The sequence below is a fragment of the Oreochromis aureus genome, linkage group 20 (genome assembly GCF_013358895.1).
Source record: "Oreochromis aureus strain Israel breed Guangdong linkage group 20, ZZ_aureus, whole genome shotgun sequence".
NCBI lineage: Eukaryota > Metazoa > Chordata > Actinopteri > Cichliformes > Cichlidae > Oreochromis > Oreochromis aureus.
Window position 1 is genome coordinate 12,703,691 of NC_052961.1, and position 23,686 is coordinate 12,727,376.

Below are 23,686 nucleotides of genomic sequence, written 5' to 3' on the forward strand. Positions count from 1 at the left end.
CGGTTTCAAAATGCTAGGTGACATCCTTCTTGAGTTCTTCTTGAGGTCACTGAGATTCAAACTTGTCTGAGATTTTTAGTAGATACTCCTACATATGGCATCAATTTGAAACTCGAACATCACTTCGCTCTTGAGTTGTTGCAGTACCCCATCAGCCTTTTAGTTCTGAGGGATAAAAATGGCTCCAATTCTGAAGCGGTTAATGCAATACTTTTGTTAAACCCCTCGAGTCTATACTACATTATGATATAAAATGCACTGTGGTGTACAGAGGCGAAACGTCATTGTCCCATACTTGTGGATCTAACTGTAGATGTTAATGAGCAAATTTGTCATAAATTGACACGGGCACACTTTGGACATGCTCAAAGTGATTGAAAATAGTCTTTTATTTCTTGTTGAGCCATCTTGCGTGATGCAACGACAGCACAAACTGTAGCTATAACATGACCTGTCTTTTAAAACAAACATCACACCCAGCTTTGTTTTTTGTAACCAATACATTATTTATTGTTGCTCATAATATTTTGCTTTTGATATAATTCCTATGTTACAAGTACAATGTGCAATGCTGTATAAAAACAAAACATTTCTATTCAAACCCAAAGGATACTTACTGTTCTACTAGTAACCATCACAGAGAAGTGCTCTATTCTTTATCTGGGTACTTCTGCAGTAATCTTAAAGGGTAAAAGGAACAGATGAGGTTTTTATGAAGCCTGCCAACATCCTGAACAACCGGAGGCCTTTTGGTTCATTACTGCATGGTACTCCACCGATTTCACAAATCAGTCTCTATTTAGGTTTCGTGGATGAGAGCTGCTGCTTTTCGGTTTTCTGCTGCATTTACACATCAAGCAACAAATCAAATTGCTTTCTCTTACAAGTCAAAGATGCACTGGAACCAAATGTCCTGGGTTTGAGTTGGGTGGGGGCTCCCTTTAAAGAGGAAAAAAAAAATTCACATCTGTAAGGGTCACTAATATATTTACCAGTATTTGAAACAGTAATATTGCATTTTTGATGTGATAAGTCTTATTTATTTTTAATTATATCTATGCATAATATAATCTCTTGTGCACTTTGCAACCAAACCTCAATGGGGTATAGTACAGTATTGTGCAAACTATGCCTGATGAAAGAACGCTAAACAAAGATGAACTAGTTTGAAAGAAGCTACCGTGTGTAATGGATGATTTATTTATTTATTTTACGTGCGCTGCTTTGTGCGCCAGCATGTTGGACCGCCTAATGAATAGTGAGGTCCGTCACACAGAACGTGCACACACCGGGCTACTATTTGTAGTTTATTTAGTGATCCAACATTAGTTACTTTAGAAGCACCACAAAGCTGAGATTTTTGCCCGTTTTGAACGCCACAAATATCAGCATTTTTTTTATTACACATGCAGGCGCTATACCGGATTTTGCTCAGTCGTTTGACACACTGGAGTCCTTCCTGACTCTTCATGATACCGCTTACCGAATGAAAAGAAACTTAGGAGAAATAACAGAAGAGGAAAGCAAATCATATAGCTACTGAAATAAACGGACACTTTATTAAAGTAATAAAGCTTATTATTAGAAACACTAAAAACAAGTGAACGGTTGATTTTTGTAGGGGTATTTTTTTCTTTAGTTCTTTCAGATTTACACAGATATGATCCTGTATCATAGATGATTGTCTTGCAATATATTAAGTATTGCAGAATGTCTCGCGATACAACTGGTATTATGATTGTATCTTACGGTAATATACTGTGCGATCCCCACCTCTGGTGCTTAACCATGTGGTCACACCAACAGGCTTAAATCAAACTCTTTATGACTCCTCATTAGGTCAAACGTCGGGAGTTTTCCATGCATGCCTGCACATAGTTACGATTTAGTCAGTATGACCTGAATACAGAATCCTGCTTTTAAACAAGACACTATCTCAAGGTCGCACTTTTAGTTATCATCAGTTAGGGGTGATAAAGAAAGCTACTACATGTAGTCATTCTAATTCTGGTTCAGCAAGTCATGTAGTGGGGTGAACACAGAAGAAGAAATAGCTGCAGAAGGCCAGAAAACTAATTTCAAAGGTATCAGCTGCTAACAAGAACACCTTGCTCTCTGGCCAACTGTTATGTTGCCAAAGGTGGAATATAAGCCTTTAACAACTGAGAAGTAGAAATAGAAAATGATTCGTCTGTTCTAATTACATTTTAAATCTAGTCCAACTCCATTCATTGCGCTACAGTTTGGTGTTAAAACAGTGGATTTCTTCTGCACTTAGCTGCTGAAATGGTTAAAAGCAGGCATTGCTAGCACCAGTAATGTCATAAAATGGTATAGCAGTAATATGTTGCCAGATTATTAGGAACAAATAGCTAAAACAAATGCAGTCTTATGCAACAGTCCTGCAATAAATGCTACCTTACTGGAGGTTAGAATGTTGAGTTTATATTAAAACTGTTTTAGGGAGGGTCTGATTCAACTGGTTGTGTCAGTTTGTGGCGACGGTACCTCCAAAACGCTTCTACATAATTTTATACACCCCGGCTAAATGACAAGCACAACTTTAGTGAAATACAGTTTACCCGCACCACAAACAAGTTACATTCTCCACAATGATATTCCACTTGAATCCACAGCTTTTTAAAACAGTTTCAACAGAAACCCCATAAAGTGCTGCAAGGAAGTCTTTGCAAGAATTTTAGCTCGATGTACTAAATAAGCTGGTTAACTGAGTGTATATACAATAGCAGAGGTGCATTTCGAGTGAACCAAAAGACCTCCCATCCTATCAAAAATTTTTAGAAACTCTATAAAAACCTTGAGTGTGTCATATGTGTATCTGAAACTCAGTAGTAGGAGGGTTTAAAAAATAAATAAAACTTTAGCTACTGAGAACCCAAATTATGCATCATGATCGATCAATGTGAGTATTTTCATTCCATTTTTGACTTTTTTTTTTTTTTTTTTTTTTTTTTGATAACATTTATTAACAAAAGAGAAAAAAACCCTCAATTAATACTTTCAGGATTAAAAAAGTGTAAACTTTCACAAAATATAAAACGGACACATTCGAACCATAAATTATAAACATGTAGTCATGCATTTTGTTCACAGGGCTGCATACTGTTAAGTCTTACATTTTTATCTTACAAATAAAATAAAGTTAGATATTTCTCATGTGGTATGTCATGGATATTTACATTTATTATTCATTAGTATTTAATGCATTAGTGTGTGGAGTACCATGGAGGATGCTCCCAGAGTGAAGGTTAGAGTGTTTAAAGGACTAAGAGTGTGGTATCTTCTTGTGCGTGCGTGTGCATCTGTGGAAGGGTTTTTGCAAACTGGAACTATCCTGCCTGAAAGAAAAAAAATATCAAACCCTACTGAACCTAAATGACATTTATCTGATGTCACAAGCTGCCAAAATATTTGAAGTCAGGATATGACAAATGTCCTATGTCATCTGGTGCAGGTTTGCCAGCCAACAAACTTATGAGACACCATAAGTCAACTTGTCATAGTCTGAGTGGTGTAGTAGGTGTGATCCCTCATGACAACAGTAATGTACTGCACTGACAGACCGGTGTACGCCTGTGATGGTTGCTCACTGTAGAGTAGCTGGATCTTTCCTAGTGTCCAGTGATCTATGGAGGTCCTGTATGGGGAGCCTGTGGAGACCCCTGATAAGGTTGAGATGGCGGCGCCCACGCTCCGGCACTGGGAGGACGGCTGAGCTCGCCACTACCCGACTGATCCAGCTCAGCACTGTCGCAGTCAGAATCATCGCACAAGGCTCGACTCTAAAAAGAGAGCAGGAGGAGGAAAAAAGTGTGCGATACATGACCAGCAGCAGACATGAGCATAAACCTAATTTCAATGTCAATGATCCAAAAATGGAAGTGTGAAATAAAGGATGGGAACCCGGAATTTGTAGTGTAATTTTAGCAGTGGTGGGAGACCCTGTAGTTAGACAGTTTCATTTTGTGTGTTTGTTTTATTTAACGAGATCATTATGATGAAAAAGTTGATTGCACATTTAGTGCTAAGTGATGAGACTGGTTGCCTCGCTTTCACTGCCTGCTACTAGGTGTGACATTTTCCTGCAAAATGAAAGCTTGATTGAAGAACTAAAGGAGAAAGAGGATGGTACTTTGTTTGTATGTGAAATGGTTGACACTTAAATAACCTGAACAGGCATAAAATATCAACCACACAATTGAAAAGAGACAAACAAGGCCAAGAAGAATGAAGTGAAAGTAAAACAATTAGACCCTTCCAAGGATGAGATTTAGTTGTTGCCACTAACACAAGTAGGTGTTTTAAAACGCATCCATTCATCCATCAAGGTATTCAACTGCAACTTTAAATAAAATGATCAATGGTGAAAAGTAAAAATAACTGTATTACATGGCAAGATATCATTGGTGTAGCTGGGTAAAGTGAGAGTTTCTCTTCATCTGATACAATCTGACAGTTGTGTTCATTTTTTTTCAACAGCTCTATCCTCAGGGTCACCAGATTAAACTGAAGGTTCATAAGATAATTAAAGGGAATCTATAATGCTCATTTCTGGTTCTTGTCTCTATTAGAGTGGCTTTGAATTAACTCCCTTTTCCCTCACCTTCTAACTTTTGTTTGGCAGTCTGTATTGTGCAAAAAGTAAAATATAACCCTGAACCGTATCAGGGTAGTCTAACATGAAATAAAATAAAATGCATATAGTCAAGTACAGGTTTTGAGTTGTACTTTTCACCAGTGGCTACGCTCGTCTAAGGAGAAGACCAAAGCTGACACATGAGGTCCTCTGTGCAGCTTCTTTACCTCATTAGGATTCTGCCCGGCATCCAGCTGAGCCTTGGCCTGGCCCAGAGCTCCGTCTCTCTCCGACAGGCCATCAGAAGCCTGGGCAGGGTCGGTGTTGTCCACAGGGATTTCCGACCCCTGAGAGAGGAGGTCGTCGCTGCGGTCATCCAACCTGTCGTCGGTGTTAGTGCTGACAACATCGGGAGTACCGCTGTGAGAGTGGTCAGTTGTGTGGCCCTCTTCACCGTCCGATACAGACAGATTTTCTGAACTGAATGTAGACACCGACTGGCACTTGGTAATGCTGGTCGGGCGTCTGGAGCGATTAAGAAGGAACAAAACAAAAACAAAAAAAAAGAATCTCTGATTCTGGTAAAGATTGACATAAATTTGCTCTCTGAATAAAACAGCAACTTGTTAAAGAGGGAAGATGGCTGGAGGGAATTTTCAAGTAATGAAGGACAGTTGCTCACCGTCTCCGTGGTAACTCAACCTCACTGTCAACTTCACCCTCCTCCTCTTCTGATGACACTCCACGCCTCTGTAGTCAGAAACATGAAAAATGCAGAAGTGAAAACAATCACCAAGGGGACTGAGGAATAAGGAGAGGTATCCTGCACCGTACCTGTTTGCGTGTGATAGCTGCCCTGTACAGAATGGCTGAAGGTGTGAGGTGCTGACTCCCGATTCCACCTGATGCTCCCCGGGGCAGCCTCACAACACCTGCTCCCTCCTCTTTATCTTCCCCGTCGTGAGGAAGGCGTGGAGATCCCAGAGAGCCCCGTCCTGCTGCCGCCCCCCTCCCACACGGTGAGTCCGGGCTGCTGGAGAACGGGAACGATGCGGCATCCTCGCTGGGCGTGTCACTGCGTGGGGGGGTTTCTGTGAGATCGTCCAGACCGGCCGCCCCTCCCTCTGACCCCCCTAAACCGGCAGAGGCACTAAGGCTCCCTCCTCTCTCCAGCCCACCCACAGAGGGCTCCCCTTTTCCTTGGCTGTCTGCCTCTAGCGTGGTGCAGATGAGGTCAGGGCTGGAGGAGGATAGCTGCCTCTGCTGCTGCTCGTGACTGAGGCCCCGCAGGGCTGCGGAAGGCTCCAGGAGCTGCTTCGAGGTGTTAGTGGTAGAACTGTTAACTTGGGCAGTTGTGTCCCGGTTAGGGGAGGATTGATTGGCTTTAAGTCCAGCCAGGTCCCCACTGCTGCCCTTACCGGGCTTACGATGGCGGGTCTTTACCCTCCGAGACCGGCTGGGAGAAGTGGAGCTCCTGTTAGGGCAGGCTGGGATAGTGACTTGCATTACGGAGGAGTCCATTTTGGGAATGATTACCTCAGACTTAAGAATGTCTGGCCTGAAAGAGTGGGAAGGATTAGTCAACAACTACAATCCACAAGGCTGATGAATATTCACTGATTTATTTCAGTTTCACCCAATAAAATGAAATCTCACACCTCTTTCCCGAGGGAAGTTTTTGTGGGACGTTTCTCTTCTTGATGAGTTTGTCCATGGAATTTGAGGAGCTGCTCTGTCTGGAACTATGGTGCTTGAACAAGCCTGGATACTTCTTATCCAAAGACTGTTCTCTCCTAGGAAGAAAATGCCACCAAAGTGTAAATGCACTAAGGCTTATTTGTAAATGGTGCTTGCATTTCTAGAACATATAACTGTGGTTTCATGAATGTATTTGCACCTCTGCAACTCTTTCTCTTTCAGCTCCAGCTGCAGCATGACAGCACTGAGCTCCATGTAAAGGTTGTTAGCCCTCTCCAGTTTTCTCTCATAATGCTCACGAATGTCCAGAGCATGCCTGAGAAGAAAAGAAGCTGCTGATGTCACTGTGCATCCGCATGAGAGAATCTAAAAGCTCTACAATAGACATGAACGCAAGGCACTTATTTCGTCCACAGGGGCAGACTAAGGACTGACAGCAAGAAATAGGACAGTGGGGAAGCGGCCTCTTGCATGTCAGCTAACATAGTAAAATATCAGTATCTTCTGCCTGCTAATTGTAAAGCCTTGATTTTGCATGAAAGTATTTTAACAGTAAAAAGCAAACCTGAGCTCCTCTCGGCGTCGGTTGATCAGCTCCTCATCGAGTCGGTGGAGACAAGTGCCATCAGATTTAATCTTCTCAAAGTGCTGCTTCACCTCTTCCCTCCATTCAGCCTGATGAGAGTACATTTCTGTTAACCAGCTCTGTCTCCTCAGAGGTGACTTCAAAAATCAGGTCTCTTTTGTACATTTAATGTCTGATTGCTTTGCAAGCACGTGTAGTTGTGTCCCTTTGTCTACGCCTATGCAGATGGGCTACAAATTAAAAGAAAAATCCAAACCCTTGATGCCTACAGCGGGGATCGATGGTTCTGCTATGCTATGCATGGGCATTTTGGTGGCATGGTGAAACATTTATATCATGACAGACGTGGTCTCTTACAGCATCACAATGAGGGGCTACCAGTGTGGTTGACAAGCCTCACCAACCACCATCATCAAAACACCGAATGAGAGAATATCTTTGGCAGAATAGTGTTCTATCAGTCTAAAACAGTTCAAGAGACTTGGAGACAGACACTCTGCTTTTAAAAGGATTAAAACTTTCTTTTTTTGATAAAGCTTATAGTTAAGACTTGATTATGTGACCCTGAACAGTTTCCTTAGTTAACAACTCTATAGGCTTAAGCTGCTGGGGGCTTCCCATGATCCATTTCTTTTCACATCACTCTCCTCTTTTCCCTCATGATGTGTTTATAATCTGCTACTGCATGTTACCAACCATTGTCGATAATTTCTCCCACAGTTTGTGATTCATCTTCGGTCTCTTTCTATTCCCTCTTTTGTTCTGTTCTCTTTACCTTCACTCAACAAACTGGCCAAGGTAGATGATTGCCCCTCACTGTGCCTGGTTCTGTCCGAGGTCTCTTCCTGTCAAAAGGGAGTTCTTCCTTCCCACAGTCACAAGTGCTTGGTCATAGGGTTGTTGAGAGTTTCTCTCTAATACTGTAGCATCTTTAACTTACAACATCAAGCACTTTGAGGAGACTGTTGTTGTGTAGTGGCACTATATAAATACAACTGAATTGAATTAAACTGAGAATCAATGTTAAGATGCATTAAAGCAGTTCTGGTGGATTATAATGGCTCACCACCTTACTAAGGCACTTTATATTGGTTTTTCATTTAACTGCTCACACCTCTGTATATATATGTATCTTAAAATGTAATTAATTTTTTTAAAGTCCTTCCATTCAGCTGAAAATTACCTGAGACTTGAAGTATGTTTCTTGAGGAGTCGACAGTACATCAGCTGACGCTATATCCAGATGAAGAAGGATCTGGCGGAAAGAAGGTCTATTTCTGGGCTTACAGTTCCTGCAAATCCAAGATGGGAAAACACAGCTGTGCACATTTACAATGCACTGTAAAATCAATAAAATCCTTAAACCACAGACTTACAGCTCCCTGTACAACTACTTTCAACCCTCGCCTCTACTACTCTAGTCTGCTCATCTGTCCTCTCCTCCCTGCTGTGCTTTTTTTTTTTTTTTTTTCATTCCAACTGCCCATTTCCAGACGCTGCTCACCAGCACTGTCTGAGGAGGATCTTGAAGCCATCTGGACAGCTCTCCGGTATGGGCAGCTGAAGGCTGTTGTTTCCCACACCCCAGATGATTGCAGATGAGTCGACATCTTTATAAGGGATCTCTCCTGTAAGCATTTCCCAGAGCACCACTCCAAAGGACCTTTAAGAGAAGTTAAGCTTTATTTATTCAAGAAATCTCACTGAGGTCAAAATATCTTAAAGAAAAGAGAAAATGCATGCATAAGAATCACAACAAGGCATTTTAAACAAGCTTCGAACATATCTCAACTATTAATTCACAATACCAGCAAGCTATCTGCACATTTTCCTTAGTGTAGTATTTTAAAGATAATTGTTAAATCAATGTAATCGATGAAGAGGCACAACTTTTTATAGCCTATAGGAAAAAAAAGTGTGAATGTTAACCAGACTTACCAGATGTCCACCTTTTCTGACACCGGCTCATTCCGAATAACTTCAGGAGCCATCCAGGCTACAGTGCCGGCAAACGACATCTTGGTGCTCTTGTCACTGAGCTCCTTTGAAGTCCCAAAGTCAGAGATCTTCACCAAGTCATCATGTGTGATCAGCATGCTGGAAAGGTGAGATTACATAATAAACAATTGAAGCTCTAGTATCAAAGAAACTGTCAGTACACCAGCTGTGCTTCTGAGTCTTACTTGGGGGACTTGAGGTCTCTGTGGATGATTTTGTGGAGGTGTAGGTAGTTCATGCCACCTGCAATGCCCATGGACCAGTCAACCAGGAGGGAAGGTGTGATTTTACGGCCTGCCCTCAGCACCTCATACAGCTGCCCTTGAGCACAATATTCCATCAAGATACAGTAACAGGGAGCCTGGGTGCATACACCCCTGAAAGGGAAGTGCAATCAGAGTTAAATAACTGGGAGATATATATCTCCTAATAGATATATTAAAAAAAAAGATGTAGCTTCCTCACTTGAAAGTAATAATGTTGGGATGCTTGAGTTTGCGGAGATGTTTGATCTCAGTCTCTTTGATGTCCCGCACTTTCTTCACAGCCACCTCTTCTCCGTGGAACTTGCCAAGGAAGACGGCCCCCTGTGCACCACTGCCCACCCACTGCAGGTCAGAGATTTCCTCAAATGGAACCTCCCAGGACTCTAAACTCAGACCAACGAGTAAACAATGTGAACCTCAGCAACTGCAGAAAGTTATACGCAATACCAAAGACACTGCAGCAGATGATTTCCACCATCAGAGTAATTACTTAATTTACACCCATCACGCACTGCAAAGCAACTTACTGTCAGCTTGGACAGAGAGATTGTTTTGTTTTTCTTTTGGTTTTTGGGTTTGCTTGTTTTTTTGTTTTTGTTTTTGTTTTTTTGGGGGGGCGGGGGTGGGAGGGCATCCATGCTACACATTTGAATGCACTGGCAGGACACAGTTACATCATACAAAGTGCCTGCTATGGTCAAACAGGTGGGATATTGACAACATATCCACTAGGCCATTGCATTTGTATCCAGAGATAAGGAGAAAAATAGGGGGGAAAGCAACAATCCACTTGTAGTCTAATCTGCCTGTCATCCGTCACGCTGACTTTACTTAAACGACTGTGAAAGCACGGTCACTAAAGATGGACGAGCTTGGCAGAATAAAAGAGACAGCCGGATCAATTCTTCATGAGGTCCACTGAAGTGTTGAGATCTCTTGAGAGCTGCAGCAGCAGCAGTGGAGCCAGATGCACATGATGCTCCCACCTGACCAGCTGTGAGATCTCAGTTTAGCTGATGACTGTGGGTGAGCCTGGCTGACAGACTCGAGCACACAGTCGTGCTGCCAGCAGGACAAAGTGGCAGTCAGGGAGCGCAGGAAATAATGGAGTTCTGGGTTTGCAAAATACCAAAGTACATTTACTCAAGTGCTGTTCTTAAGTACAGTTTGAGGTACTCATGCTTGAGTATTTCTATTTTCTGCCACTTTACCCTTTCGCTCCACTACATTTCCCAGGCTAAAATATATTATTTTTTCCTGCACCACATTTATCTAACAACAACCATAGTTACTGTTAAGAACACCGAAACATATGAAACATATGAAAAGGCTGTGTAATCCACTGTTTAAGTGTAACACGGCAACTACCAACCTGTTTGTCTCATCATGTTTTATTAAAGCAGATGAGGCCCAGGACAAATTATCCAATATTTTACAAGAAAACAAAAAGTAAGAAGCAAAATTAATACCAATAACAGCTCTCATTCTGGTGGTTCATTCCTTCCACCACTGTCAAGTTGAGGCTTAAACTATTCATTTTCTGTGGTGAATCTCCATGTTTTACATACATAGCGGAAGAACAGAGAGCATAGACACAGTGGCGCCTTATCTGCACATACCTTCGTGATTATGTTTGTGTTCAGTGGAGTAGGCCTTTCCAATCATGGTCCAGACTGGTTTCAGGCAGCCAAACAGTCCCTCCAAAAAACCTCCACTTCCTGATTGTAGGCGAATGTTCTCCGACTGGCTCCGAACAGCGCCAGCCTCCGGACTGTGGCCCGCCTCGGCCCCGCCGCCACACTGGCAGGCCTCATGTTCATGTAGTTTTAGCACGCTGTTGTCAAAGTGGGCTGAGGGTCCATCACTGGGAGTGGGGCTGCTTCCGCCGGGCACTCCCTGTCCGCCGGTGTCGATGGACAATACGTTACGAAGGACACACTGTGTGGGGGTCAGGTCAGTTTCAGGGGTGCAGGCAGGGGTGTCTCCATCGAGTCTTCGATAGGGAGGTTCTGAGATGGGGGTACTGAAGCCTGACAGGGAGGGGGAAGGGGCACGGGGCTCATGGATACAGGTCCCACTCATCAGGGGTTTCCCCAACACAGCAGGTCAGGGTGGATGGAGGATGGACAGATGAGAAGAAAGCCTGGAGGAGAAGATTTGTGATAAGAAGTGAATTAGAACAAATGTTGATGTATAGATTCGTTTCAGCACTGGACAGCTCCAGACTTAAACCATATACTGGCATTATGAAGCTGTTCAGCGCTGAATTAATGGCTAACTTGGCACCCTGCTTCCATTACAAGCGATACAAAACACCAAAACAGAGGGAGCCGTGTTGTGAGTTGGGCAGCGAGCCAGTCTCCCAGTCTATCCACAGCCACTCCAGTCCCACAACTAAATTCTGTCTGAATCATGAAGTAGAGCCTCATCTCTGTGTCTGTGAATGAGAAAACCAGCCGGCCCAGTGGAGCCATCACCCAGAGTGGAAACTGGCTTTATGAATGAATCGACCACAGGCGGTTGTACAGTCCACAGCCATGACTGTCACCTGTGCTTTAATTGTTCCTCTGAGCAGCACCAGGGTCTGACAGTATGCAAGCGAAGCAGCTGGTATATGCTGCCCATCATTTGCCGAGTGAAGAAGAGCATTGTGTGTGATGAAGAATATGACGAATTGCATAACCACCTCCGCGTGTGCATGTGTACGTACGTCCGTGCGTGCATGCATGTGTATGTTAGAGAGCGAGAGAGGGGGAGAGAGTGGGAGCCAGAGAGAGGAACCACATGTACCCAATTCATGTATCCTACACCAGCTCCGTGTCTTGTACTGCACCACTGCACAAGAAGAGCCACGGCGGCTGGGCGAAATGAGAGCGTAAAAGACGGGCAATAAACAACCACCAGGCCTGTGCGAAGGAGTAGTGCACACACACACACACACACGCACACACACACGCAGGAAGATCAATCTTTAAATAACCAAGGATGTGATGATGACACTCAGCAGCATCATAGCCGACGTGCATGAATAGCAAGCCCGATGCCTACTATGCTCCATGCCAAGTCAAACTGCCGCAGTACATGTACATTTACTCAGCGCTGGTACCAACGCGAGTATTTCGTAATGTGAGCTTTCTCTTTGCACAAATATGATTTTGTAGCATTCATCGACGATGATTCGCTTCTTGGCAGCATCACTTCAGTGGTGCAGTGTGAGCGGCATGAACGCTACCCCACCAAGCAACGGATTCCTGCCTAAACGTACCTGATATCACATTTATTCAGCATTTAACCGGGTAGTATGACATTCCCATACCTTTCTGCCTGGTTGATGTCGCGTTGTCAAGTGAAGGGGTGGGCTCGGCTTTCTATTTGCCGGCGATAATGAGCAGATCGTTGTTTTTTTATTCGGTCCGGGGTGTCTCTAGTATTTCCAGCGCCGATATCCACGAGTTTCACGTTACTGGGATAGATCCCAGCGGGTAAATTGTGTTATCAATAACCGGGGACCCATGCAACGTGAGGCGCGCTGGGTTTTTTGGGGGGGAGGGAGCTGTCTCCTTCCCAGTGCTGAATTGACGTCACGGAAATGCGTGTTACGCCGCAAGGGGGCGCTGCCACCTCCTCCCTCTGCAAACACATAGACACCAATGGAACTAAGTGCAGTTTTTATCTATCGTTCCCAAAATATATAATTATGCACGCACGCCATTCACTGATTTCTGTGTTTGAGTTTGAACCGGAAGAAGGTCCTGTATGAGCAGCATTGAGCCAGGCTGCTGCTGCTGATGTGTCTTTGAGCAAGACACTCAGTCCAGGAACTCTGGATTGCCCCAGACCGTACGCCCTGCCCTCCCTGACTTATTTATTGTTTTGGTTCATAAACTGTGCATCTGTTTGGTGAAAACTTCTCCTGACAAACTATATGAGTCCTGTATTTTAGCTATCCCCAGAGCTGTCAAACTAGCGGCCCGAGGGCCATATTCGGCCCACTGGATGGCGCAAAGTGTTAACATTAATTAATTACTCTAGTGTTTTTAATTATATTATTATTATTATTATTATTATTATTATTATTATTATTATTATTACAGGAGTGAAAATGTCTGGAAAAAACTGCGTGTGAATGCTTGGTGCCTTTTCCTTGTGATCAGTACACTGCAATGCACATGCAGTTACAGTAGATTAAATAAATGTGGAAAAAAGAACAGAGATACTGTTGAATTTTACTTTGCCTAAAGAACTTTGGGCATTTTATATATTTTGTAAGTGAATTATTTAATAAATTAGAAAAATACCTTAGCAAGAAGTACTACCTTCTGTTCTCTGGCATTTTTTATGATGAGTGGATTGAGGAATGTCTTTCACTTGAGTTTATGCTTGTTTATTTTGTTGTTTGTTTTTGTTTTGTAATATCTATATAGGCTCCATGGCTCAGGTAAACGCCTTGAAATGATACTTCTTTATATATATATATACATTTTTGTTAAGATCAAATAGTGAATTTGACACTCCTGATCTAAATAAATTGTACTTGTTTGCCTGTGTGTAGTTCAAGTGTCGCTTTCTGTCCTGAAGAGGGCAGTGCGAGATTTTTTTCCAGTTTGTGCACTGCAGGAAAAGTTGTACTGTTTGTCCCTCCGTGTTGCCGTAGCTAACGCGGCGGGATTGACTTGAAGGAGCGTCACAACAAACTAGCATGTACTTTGACTTTGTTTTTGAAACAACGAATGAGAATTGACAGCACTATACAAAACACACTACGAGGTAAGGACCACTAAATACAAACGAGGCTCTTGCCAAAGCATTATAAGATTACAAAGTAGTTGACTTACGGTGATGTTAGCTAGCTTCCCACGCTCTAAAAGCTACAGCGTCCACTACTTCTGTGTCTGCCTTTACCTGATGAATCCACTGTGTGTTTGCAGGGTCCGGTGGAATAATTTCTCCTGTAGAAGATGTGCTCTCTGGCTCTTTTCCCCCCTCCGTTGCCCTACGGACAGACCACTGTGTGCGAGTCCAACAACGAGCTGCTGTCGGGGAGCAGCACTGAAGACCAGCTGAAGCAGGTCAAACCTACTCAAACCCTACAGACTTATCAGTCTCAGCTAAGACAGACAGTCATGTTTCCAGTGGGGTAACCTATTAAGCGTCGTTTTGTAGTCTTAATTATTATTTGTTTTTTGTAATTGCGTTTTCAATTCAGTTTGTTAGTTTTACGGCTGGATTTGCCCATTTCAATTAATGGTAAATATTTAAGAGTTAGGGTTTTTTTTTTATTTGGTTAAGCATTACTGTTTATAATTTTACCATATAACTTATGACATTCAAGATTTAAGACGTTCAAGACAGACTGATTCCTTGTAAGTTAATGTCAGTCTTAAATAGTTTTCTTTTTCCCAAGTAGATTTTACTCTAATTTTGTTTAGTTCATTATAATAAACCTTAGTATTGGTGCTCCCTGAAGCTGGAAGGAAGTAGAGGTAGTGAAAGTTTAAATACCTGGTAAAGCAATAGGAAGTGCACAAATGAGGTGACGTGCAGGCCTGGTGGAGTGGGTGGAAATGAGTGTTAGGGCTGATTTGTGATTGAAGGATAGCAGCAAGAGTGAAATGGAAGAATTACGAGATGGTAGTGAGAGCTGTTGTGATGTATAGTTTGGAGATGGAAAAGAATAAAGAAGAATTCTTTTCCATGAAATAAAGTGTTTAACAGCATTTTAGCTCAGGCTTGTAGGGTTGTTGTGTGGGTTAATTGTGTTTTTGTTGTTATTCATTCTCCTTTTGAACCACAGGAGTGTACTATCACCCAGGTTTTCTTTGTGTTATTAAGCAGTGTAAAATCAATGGTTATCAGCTTTCTCTTAATTCCGACTTTCTGTATCTGTTCTGTGTGTCTCACAAAAAAGGAGTGTTTGCTTCATTTCAGTCTTCTTCAAAATATACAATTTAAGTGCCCCATACTTCAGAGGCATCAGATGTAAAGAGAAATGGAAATCTATAAAAACAATATAATAACAAAGCAAACACAGGTGGTGCAAATAAGGCAAGAGAGCAACTCTGGCTATAATCATTAATCTTATGAATTCATAAGTTAATATATAAATTTAGCTTCTCTGTGCGGCTGTTCACACAAAAGAGCTTTATTGTATTTTAATTAAATTATAATCCCTTCAGTGTGCTCAGCTCTGACACAGTCCCATAGTCTATTAAAGGAGATGTATCAATCACTTGCAGTTTTAGGCAGATCAAAATGAAATTAATTTTCCTGATTTAGGTTTCTTAGCGATAACTAACCTGCAAACACATTTATTAATTTATTAATTTATTTTTTAATCTTCAACTCAATGCATGCAGTGCAATGCAAACAATTTGGACTGCCTTACTGACAGACTTTATCTAGCAGTATAACCAAAGTAAGCTACACTCAACAAGTTACATGTATGTGCAGAAGGGATGTGAATTAACCGATATACAACGGCTACTGCCATCAGGACGTCTCATTCACATTAATATCCATCAAGGCGGCTGATTTAGCAAATACTGATATTTAGATAATACGGTAGTGCATCTGTTGTGATTTTCTATGGTCTTGTTGACAAAAATCCATAAATATAATCCTGAAAAATTTCTTAAGTGAATGCATCTCCAATCCAATTTTATTTCTAGAGCATTTTTTAAAAAAAACAAAAAACAAAAAAACAATGTTGAATGAAGTGTTTCCAGTTAAAATACCAAAATAAAATACAAAAAGACATTAAAGAAAAAAGAAAAGTAAAACATGGAAAAATAGAAATAGATTTAAAAAGTAGTTAAAAACGGACTAGAAGCTAATTCTGGTATTAATTTTGAAATGCCGCAGAGAAAAGGTTTTTAAATGTGATTTAAAAACCTCACTTTTTGGGGTCAGGCTAATATAGAGAGGCAGCTCATTCCTAAAGGTCCATTATGTTGTCTGTATTTTCTGCAGGACTTTAGTCCTCCTAGTCTGTCTTTCCCTCGAGAGTCTCTGAAACTTCACAGCCGCACAGAAAACAGCAGCAAGGCAGCTTTCCTGGACCACTCGGAAACCCTGTGGATGAGGAGTGCAGCAGCATGGTACGTAGCCAACATATAGACCACCTGATAACGAAGCTGTGCAATCATTTACCAGCTGTTTAAGTACACCTGTGTTAAATGTAAACTTATATATAAACTTAAAGCCTAACAATCCTGCAATCAATTGCACCTTCATAAAGGTTGTACTTTTCAAGTTCTGTTGAAAGTGTGTTGCCTTTGTAGCCCTGCTAAACTGCTGCCAATACCGTTTCTTTTTTTTAGTGTACACTCATGGCAAAATAAAATAAAAAATCACCACTCAGTATATTGCTGTACAGCTCATTTAAAATGAAAACATTAGCATGCAAATATATCTTGTAGTTCAGCGTTCCCCAACCCCCGGGTCACGGACCAGTACCTGTCCATGAGTCGTTTGGTACCGGGCCGTGAGAGTTGAGGCTCGGGTGTGAAATTTATGTTTTTGAGGGTTTTTATCATTAACTCAGTTTCCCTGGGTCTTTTGTTGTAGTTGTGTGTCTTATTTTGAAAGAAATATTTACATGTTACCATAGCGACCAGAGAGCATTAAAGGGCAGAGAGGAGGATGTTACTCTCAATGTTGTTGGCGCATTTCAGGAGTACGCTGCTAATAAAGTTACACAATTACACAGTGAGTTTGCGTTTATTATTATATTTACAAAATATCACAGTTTTTGTCTTGGTCGTATCATTTTATTTTGTTGTATTTATCCGCGACACCAAAGGCCGGTCCGTGAAAATATTGTCTGACATTAAACCGGTCCATGGCGCAAAAAAGGTTGGGGACTGCTGTTGTAGTTGAATTGCCACAGCAGCTAAATTTCAGGTCTAAGTTGATCTTTGTGGCACAACTTTAAACCAAAGGGTTTGTGGTGTGATCGCTTTTCTTCTCTGGTTACATGGCAGTCGTTTTGATAGCAGTAAGTAAAACCTCAAATAACTCTGAAACGATCAGTACAGCAGCAAGAAATCAGAGCAACTAAACAAATAGTCCAACCTGATGTCTTCTCCAAGCTTTAGAAACAAGGGGGCTTCCTTAAAAACAACACATGTACTACACAATATACAGGATGTATCAAAAAGAATCATCCGATTTCAGCGTGCTTCAAATCCACAGCCATTCACTGGTGACGATCGAAATATGTATTCTTAGAAAGAGAGTATTTATTTCACATGGTTGCCCATAGGTAACGTAACAGCAGCGGTGGCTGCAGTGACTCCGGACATGCAGAAGTATGGGAAGAGTTTGATTATCACATGGATATGTGCCATGTGTCTTTTGCATGCAAAACTTTATAATCACCCATGTTTTTTTTTAAATTTACCACAAACTTTTATGTCCATTACTTTAAAAAAATATATAGCCTTTTGAATTAGATTTTTTAATTCTTTTTTATTGGCACCCGAAAATATTTCTTGATATTTATTTATTTAACAGATATCCCATTAAAAAAAAGATACATTTATTGGGCAATAATAAAGACTGTAATTCATTCTTCACCTCTCCTTATCAACGCAGCCTGTCATCCTCGGGATGTTTTTAAAACCTTCCTGCTTCAAGGGCAGAGGAAGGATTTCTGTTCGCAGCTGTTCAATTAAATTGCTCTGGACAAAATTCTCAACCAAAGTAATTTGGTAGCTTTTAATCACTGTGTTTTTCAGAGTAATCGGTTATGTTTAACCTTTAGCAAACCACAATCTGCGAACGTGCTGTCAGTCAGTTATAAAACAGCCACGAATTAGTAAACAGGACATGTCTACAGCTAAAACAGAAGGCAGCAGCTGCACCTCATAGTGATGCAAATCATCTCAATCTGCCTGAAAAGTTGTACCTTATTTCTTACTTGATACAGAGCAGCTGATAAAGGTGTTTCAGGAACGATTTTATCACATTGTACTGAGTGTATGACAGACAAAGAAAATGTGTTGATCTTGTCCGTGTGTTTCAGGAGGGATGGCGGTTTGACAGGGTTACTGAATGAAATTACCAACTCCCACCCAGAGGGTATGTGATACCCCAAAATCTTATGTTTTGTTTTAGCACATACATCCCTATACCTGCACACACAGTAATGCGCAAACACGGTGACTCTCCTGTTATCTGCGATCTTGCAGTGCCCAAATGGTTGTCGATGAGTTCTGGTTGTATCCTGGCATTGCTCCAATGGGTCTCTTCTTTTCACGGCTCCCTGTTTCCTCATCTCACAGTAAGTTCTCTCTGCTCATTAATTATCTTCCACTTGATTATCAGTCGCTTTTGGGTTCAGATTTAAATGTTTTTATTTAATTATATTTTAATAGTTGAGCAGTGAAGACATGATTGCTGAATTTTCACAAGTGCTGAACTGGTAAGCCCCAACTTGGTGAACTGTTCATTTTTCTCATAGTAAAAGCATTCAGTTATGTTTTTTTTATTGTTTATTAATAATTTTTGTTTAATAAACAAATGTAAAGCTACAAGACCTGGCTGACTCATTCGCTTTTTTATGGTAAATGTGTCATTCTGAAAAAAAAAACGATGTAATCTTTATAAATATTTTGAATATTTTCTTCTCTAAAAATGTTAATTCAAATCCTGATATTCAACCTTCTTCTTGTGTTACCAGGTCGGACTGTGTGGTGCGAGCCTTTGCCTGGCATCCACATACAGATAAATTTGCTGTGGCTTTGTTAGATGACTCTATCAAGATCTACAACCCCAAAAGGTACCGAAACTAAGATCTGAGGAAAGCATGCTGCTACCAAAATGCTCCCGCTTTCTTTGCAACTTGCTTTCATTCTTTTGTTTGAGATCAAAGAGTAACACAATCTTCAAATGCATCTAGTGTCAGGTTTATCAGCTTTAAAACCTTTTTACAGCATTAGATCATACTTGTCTTCTGCCAGTTTACAACAGCTCATAGATAAGGTCTCAGGTGGTAAATGAAAGTATAAACACTTTGTTGTTTCTTGGATTTTTAATATTCTCTCTCTCTTAATATAGATAGATAGATAGATAGATAGATAGATAGATAGATAGATAGATAGAGATATATATATACATATATATATATATATATATAGATAGATAGAGAGAGAGAGAGAGAGACAGACACACACACACACACACACACACACACACACACACACACACACACAAAGATGAAAATATTTGTCAATCAAAGCTCTACAGAGAAAAATGAAATCTTAAACTGTGTCAGCCTCATGGAGCCATGTTCAGTTTGTTCTCTGAGTCATTCTGTGAGATTATTCTCATTGCTTTGTCTCCTTTTGTTCTCCCTCAGTGCCACGACTCCCACACTGAAGCACCGACTACAGAGGAACGTTGCAGTAGTGCAGTGGAAGCCGCTGTGTGCGTCTGCCCTCGCAGTCGGGTGTCAGAACTGTTTACTGGTTTGGCATGTGGACCCTTGCTCACTGTCAACCAGGTATGTAAATTCAGGTCATGTACAAAAGATTGAATTCAGCTCTCTTAAAAAATGCCAGAAAAACAGTTTAAGTTTTACATTTAATGCAGTGCTGAATTTTTTGGTAGTTAGCTAGCAAAACATTTGTTGTTTTTTCCCTACAGCTGTTGGAAGGCACTTATAAAATTAAAAGTGGCATTGTTGTGATATGTTGTGACATAGCAATACTGCTACCTGTAATAGGAGGCTGGCTTATTAAGTGCTAAAAGAGTTTTAGTAAAAACTTAAATCACAGATTACTCAGTTGCTTTGTTCCGGCAAAAAAAAAAGATTTCAGTAAGATTGAAATGGTGTTTTTGCACCCATACATTATAATCTCTATTAGTACATTAAATTAAATCTCTTAAATTACATTTTTGACTTTTAGAGTTTAGGTGTTGCGTTTTTGGACGGAAGACAGTCCATTGTACATTTGCCTTTGTGTGTAGTATTAAAGTTGCCCTTGTTTTTTTAAAGTGTTCATTTATACCTTAAATTAAGCACCTTCACTGTTTCCTTATCGGAGCTGTATTTGCTCTCTAATATACCCCATTACTCTTCCTGTCATCTCGTTTCAGGCCTTCAGCTGGGTGTGCTCATGTTTTGTCTCATCCCGGTCACGCTCCTGTCACTTCCATCGCTTGGTCTCCCAGCGGATCTCTCCTTGTGTCTGCCTCGCCCATGGACACGGCAATGATGGTAACGAGGCTGCAACTTCATCTCTGAACCGCAGACGGTGATTCACAAAATGACTAAAATTCACCTCAAATGCATCTTTCAGGTGTGGGACGTGGCTGCAGAAAGCTGCGTACCACTTCAGCGCGTTGGCGGCGGTGGGGTTACTTTCCTGTCCTGGTCTCCTGATGGTAGCCATGTCCTAGCTTCTACACCTTCAGCCCTGTTCAGGTGCGAAACAAAACTTAAGAGCTCAGAAGTTTTACACATCTCTCATTCGCTGATTCGGAGCTGCTGTAGTACATCTGTCAGATTAGTGTGGACCTGCTGTGTTATAATAGAGGCCTGTTCATCCTTAATGAATATTTATGAGCATGTGGGGGATTAGCGACATATGTTGGAGTTTACCGTGTGTTAATACAAGATTATAAAAGGACAAAAGCTTTAAAATAAAAAATTTCTTTCCAGGGTTTGGGAGACCAGAATGTGGACCTGTGAGCGCTGGCCGTGTATAAAAGGGCGCTGCCAGGTGAAACATTGTCATCATGTTTGAGGTTTAAATAGGTGACACATTTCTTTAATACAACATGTTTTATAGGCATTATTATCTGTTTTGGTTAGTCTGGTTGTTGGAGTCCAGATGGGAGTCGACTTCTCTTCACTGTGCAGGACGAGGCGGTCATCTATGCTCTGACCTTCACTAACACACCAGGTTACCTTTCGGAGTCTTTACAAAAAATATCCGTGTAGTTTTTTCTTTGAAAAACTGATGGCGTTAATGAGAGACTTCTTACAACTTTTGAAACTTGACAGCTTACTTTATGGAGTTTTTAAAAATCTGTTCTTGTTATTCAGCAGCCGTGCCTTCAGGCACATCAAAAGGGCCGCATGCAGCAGTTGTGGTGGCTGACCTGTCAGAGACGACTTTTAGCACACCAGATGGAGACATCATGTAAGAACTCTGGAAAAAAAAAGTGGCTAATTGGCCATCTTTCAGTCTAACTACATGAAAACGAGTACATTGATCTTCCAGAGAGACCGAAAAAGAACAGTGAAAATTAGCACGCAGGAAGAATCCAGCAGGAAAATGACTGAGCTCAAAACCTTAGTATAGCTTTATATTTTATTTTAAATGTAAAAATAATGCTCATTTACTGCCTTTTTACTTAAGTTCTCACTATAAATGTAGCTCTGTGGTCAGGTACAATTTTTGGTACTTCTTCTGCTACCACAGTTCAGTTCTGCAGTATATTAAATTCATGGTGGTATTTATTAATTACCTTTTGCATGCAAAACAAGTGATCAGCTTATAAAACATTATCTATTTGTTACAGATTACATTCCTCAGCAGTATTCCAAGGAGTAAAAACACACTACGTACTTTGTTATATGCATCCATAGAAATGATTAGGTGCAACAATGACAAACGGCACTCTCCATAATATATATTTTTTAATAGTTTAAGTACACTGTGTTCCCTCTGTAATGCTCTTTTTACTTAAATACAGCCTCTACATATTTCTCCTGGGAAGTGACCCAAGCAGTTTAATGTTGGTCACCTCATGTCTAATTTGTTTGCCAGTGTTGGTGGAGAGATCCAGTCCTTAGCCTGGGATCCGAGGGGAGAGAGGCTTGCAGTGCTTCTTAAAGGTATCGCCTTGCTTCTCTTCACCCTCATGGATTTTGTCAGCAATTAAGTTTAAGTAACTCATCTCAGCCTTATTTTTTCCTCTCAGGTGATCCACGGGCAGCAGACCGGTCTCCAATCATTGCTGTGTTCAAGACAAGAGTCAGCCCCATCTTTGAGCTTTTGCCGTGGTTTGTATATTTATTCATGTCATACTTGCGTAGCTTTATTACAGCTCACACTAATGTGTTTCTCTGTGAAACTGCTGTACTTCCTGTCTGCATGTGCTTGATATGTTTTTCTTGTTCAGCGGTTTTGTTCAAGGGGAGCCAGGAGCCGAACCGAGACTGATGCAGTTCCACCCGAATTTCCGACACGGAGCTCTGCTCACTGTGGTCAGTCTCAAAATAATAAATTCCTCTTTTAGCTCCTTTATGCTGTTTTTATCCTTTATTATTTAAACTCCACCTTAATCATATCAGCCATAGGGAATCCTAAGGTCCCTGAAAGTCAAAGCATCAAAATCCATTTCCTCAAAAAAAAAAAATCAAGTTCATTAAAATATAATTTATTGATGCTGGTTATCTGAGTCCAGGTATCTGATGTTACTGTTGATGTTTTCTCTCTTTGTTCTCAGTGCTGGTCCAGTGGAAGAATTACCCATGTGCCTTTCTATTTCCTGAGTGCCAGCATCCCACGTTTGGGGCTCAGCGGCAGTCCGACGCTGCCTCACATCCAGGAAAGGCCCGCTGACTTTGCCAATCAGTCTCTCTTTACAGAGTTCATTTCCTGACTGCCCTCCACCCACCATCACACGGTCACTCATCATGTTTTGTTGAGGATTGTTAATAAATATGTTGAAAGTGCTAAACAAACACCCGCTTGCTGCCTTATTTCTCAAATATTTGTTAAAAGTTTTGAGGGTAAAGGTGATCTATGATGCTATGATCTATGATGTGATCTATGACTTTGTGAAGACAATACTTAAACCTAAGATTTTCAAATTGATGCTGTAGAGGCGTGTATTAAAGATCTCAGACAAGTATAAATCATATGGTCAAGGTCAGATCTTGTCAACACAATAACTCGAGAAAAATGTCACCCAGGATTTTGAAATCGATACCATAGATGAATCTCCTCAAACTCTTTGAACCTCGGTGACCTTGATCTCAAGTTTTCTAAACATCCTGTGAATGTGATGTTCAAGAAAGATTTTCACCTCAGATTTTCTAATTGATTCCACAGGCGCATTTACTAGGAGGCCGATGGGCAGGAGTGGTGGCTGCCAGTATTTTTAATGATGTCACTAAGAGAAGATCTCTTTTCTGTGGTCATCTCAGGCTTCAGTCGCACAGGCTTGAAGAGCAGTCATTATGAAATGTATGGCGGTAGCTCGCTAACGCAGGGTGAAATCAGTTGCAAAGAGGTTTCTGTAATGGGCAGCAGAAAATTGAAACACTTTCCAAGTTCAGTGTAAAATAAGAAAATTAGAGTTGTAAAATTTTATAATTGACATTCAGTTGTGCAAATTTCTTGTAATTAAACAGGTCAGGGAACAGTCATCCTTAAAAAGTCTTAAAATGTGTCCTAAAATAGAAGATATGATCTGAAATCCACTTTGAATGTTTGTTTGTTTGTTTTAATTTCCAGCTTTTTCTTCACCCTCCTACACAATTAGCTCTTGCGCTGAAACCATGCTATTTTTGTAACAGGCAAG

General features: G+C 41.0%; 2 protein-coding genes across 3 annotated transcripts; one reads left to right on the forward strand and one right to left on the reverse strand.

Annotated features, from left to right (window-relative positions):
- Positions 1 to 518: 518 nt before the first annotated feature.
- Positions 519 to 14,127, reverse strand: map3k12 (mitogen-activated protein kinase kinase kinase 12). The gene is made up of 15 exons (XM_039605014.1): positions 14,048 to 14,127; positions 10,765 to 11,288; positions 9,345 to 9,528; positions 9,065 to 9,256; positions 8,820 to 8,978; positions 8,386 to 8,544; positions 8,065 to 8,173; positions 6,861 to 6,970; positions 6,495 to 6,611; positions 6,256 to 6,390; positions 5,432 to 6,155; positions 5,280 to 5,347; positions 4,825 to 5,122; positions 3,612 to 3,803; positions 519 to 939 (listed from the first exon to the last, which is right to left on the reverse strand). Exons 2-14 carry the CDS (start codon positions 11,225 to 11,227, stop codon positions 3,648 to 3,650), a joined length of 2,874 nt encoding a protein of 957 aa, XP_039460948.1. The 5' UTR covers positions 11,228 to 11,288; positions 14,048 to 14,127; the 3' UTR covers positions 519 to 939; positions 3,612 to 3,647.
- Positions 13,738 to 22,844, forward strand: aaas (achalasia, adrenocortical insufficiency, alacrimia). 2 transcript variants are annotated; one of them, XM_031727860.2, is made up of 17 exons: positions 13,738 to 13,912; positions 14,074 to 14,214; positions 16,115 to 16,242; positions 18,171 to 18,226; positions 18,337 to 18,428; positions 18,523 to 18,569; positions 18,828 to 18,926; positions 19,506 to 19,649; positions 20,246 to 20,366; positions 20,449 to 20,573; positions 20,811 to 20,871; positions 20,964 to 21,054; positions 21,201 to 21,294; positions 21,925 to 21,992; positions 22,079 to 22,160; positions 22,280 to 22,364; positions 22,607 to 22,844. In XM_031727860.2, exons 2-17 carry the CDS (start codon positions 14,104 to 14,106, stop codon positions 22,760 to 22,762), a joined length of 1,560 nt encoding a protein of 519 aa, XP_031583720.1. In that variant the 5' UTR covers positions 13,738 to 13,912; positions 14,074 to 14,103; the 3' UTR covers positions 22,763 to 22,844. The 2 variants fall into 2 exon arrangements, with proteins under 2 accessions (XP_031583720.1, XP_031583719.1); XM_031727859.2 differs by having other exon boundaries at positions 13,739 to 13,912; positions 21,198 to 21,294.
- The last annotated feature ends 842 nt before the right edge of the window (positions 22,845 to 23,686 follow it).

What these genes read in the sequence shown, in the direction of transcription:
- map3k12 (XM_039605014.1), bottom strand. Translation starts at nt 11,227, where the DNA reads ATGAGTGGGACCTGTATCCATGAGCCCCGTGCCCCTTCCCCCTCCCTG. An exon ending in ACACAAACATAATCACGAAG is followed by an intron (nt 9,529 to 10,764) that starts GTATGTGCAGAT and finishes GTCTGAGTTTAG; the next exon opens with AGTCCTGGGAGGTTCCATTT. An exon ending in CAGCTATCACACGCAAACAG is followed by an intron (nt 5,348 to 5,431) that starts GTACGGTGCAGG and finishes TTCTGACTACAG; the next exon opens with AGGCGTGGAGTGTCATCAGA.
- aaas (XM_031727859.2), top strand. Translation starts at nt 14,104, where the DNA reads ATGTGCTCTCTGGCTCTTTTCCCCCCTCCGTTGCCCTACGGACAGACC. An exon ending in GTATAAAAGGGCGCTGCCAG is followed by an intron (nt 20,872 to 20,963) that starts GTGAAACATTGT and finishes TGTTTTGGTTAG; the next exon opens with TCTGGTTGTTGGAGTCCAGA. An exon ending in ATCTTTGAGCTTTTGCCGTG is followed by an intron (nt 22,161 to 22,279) that starts GTTTGTATATTT and finishes TTTCTTGTTCAG; the next exon opens with CGGTTTTGTTCAAGGGGAGC.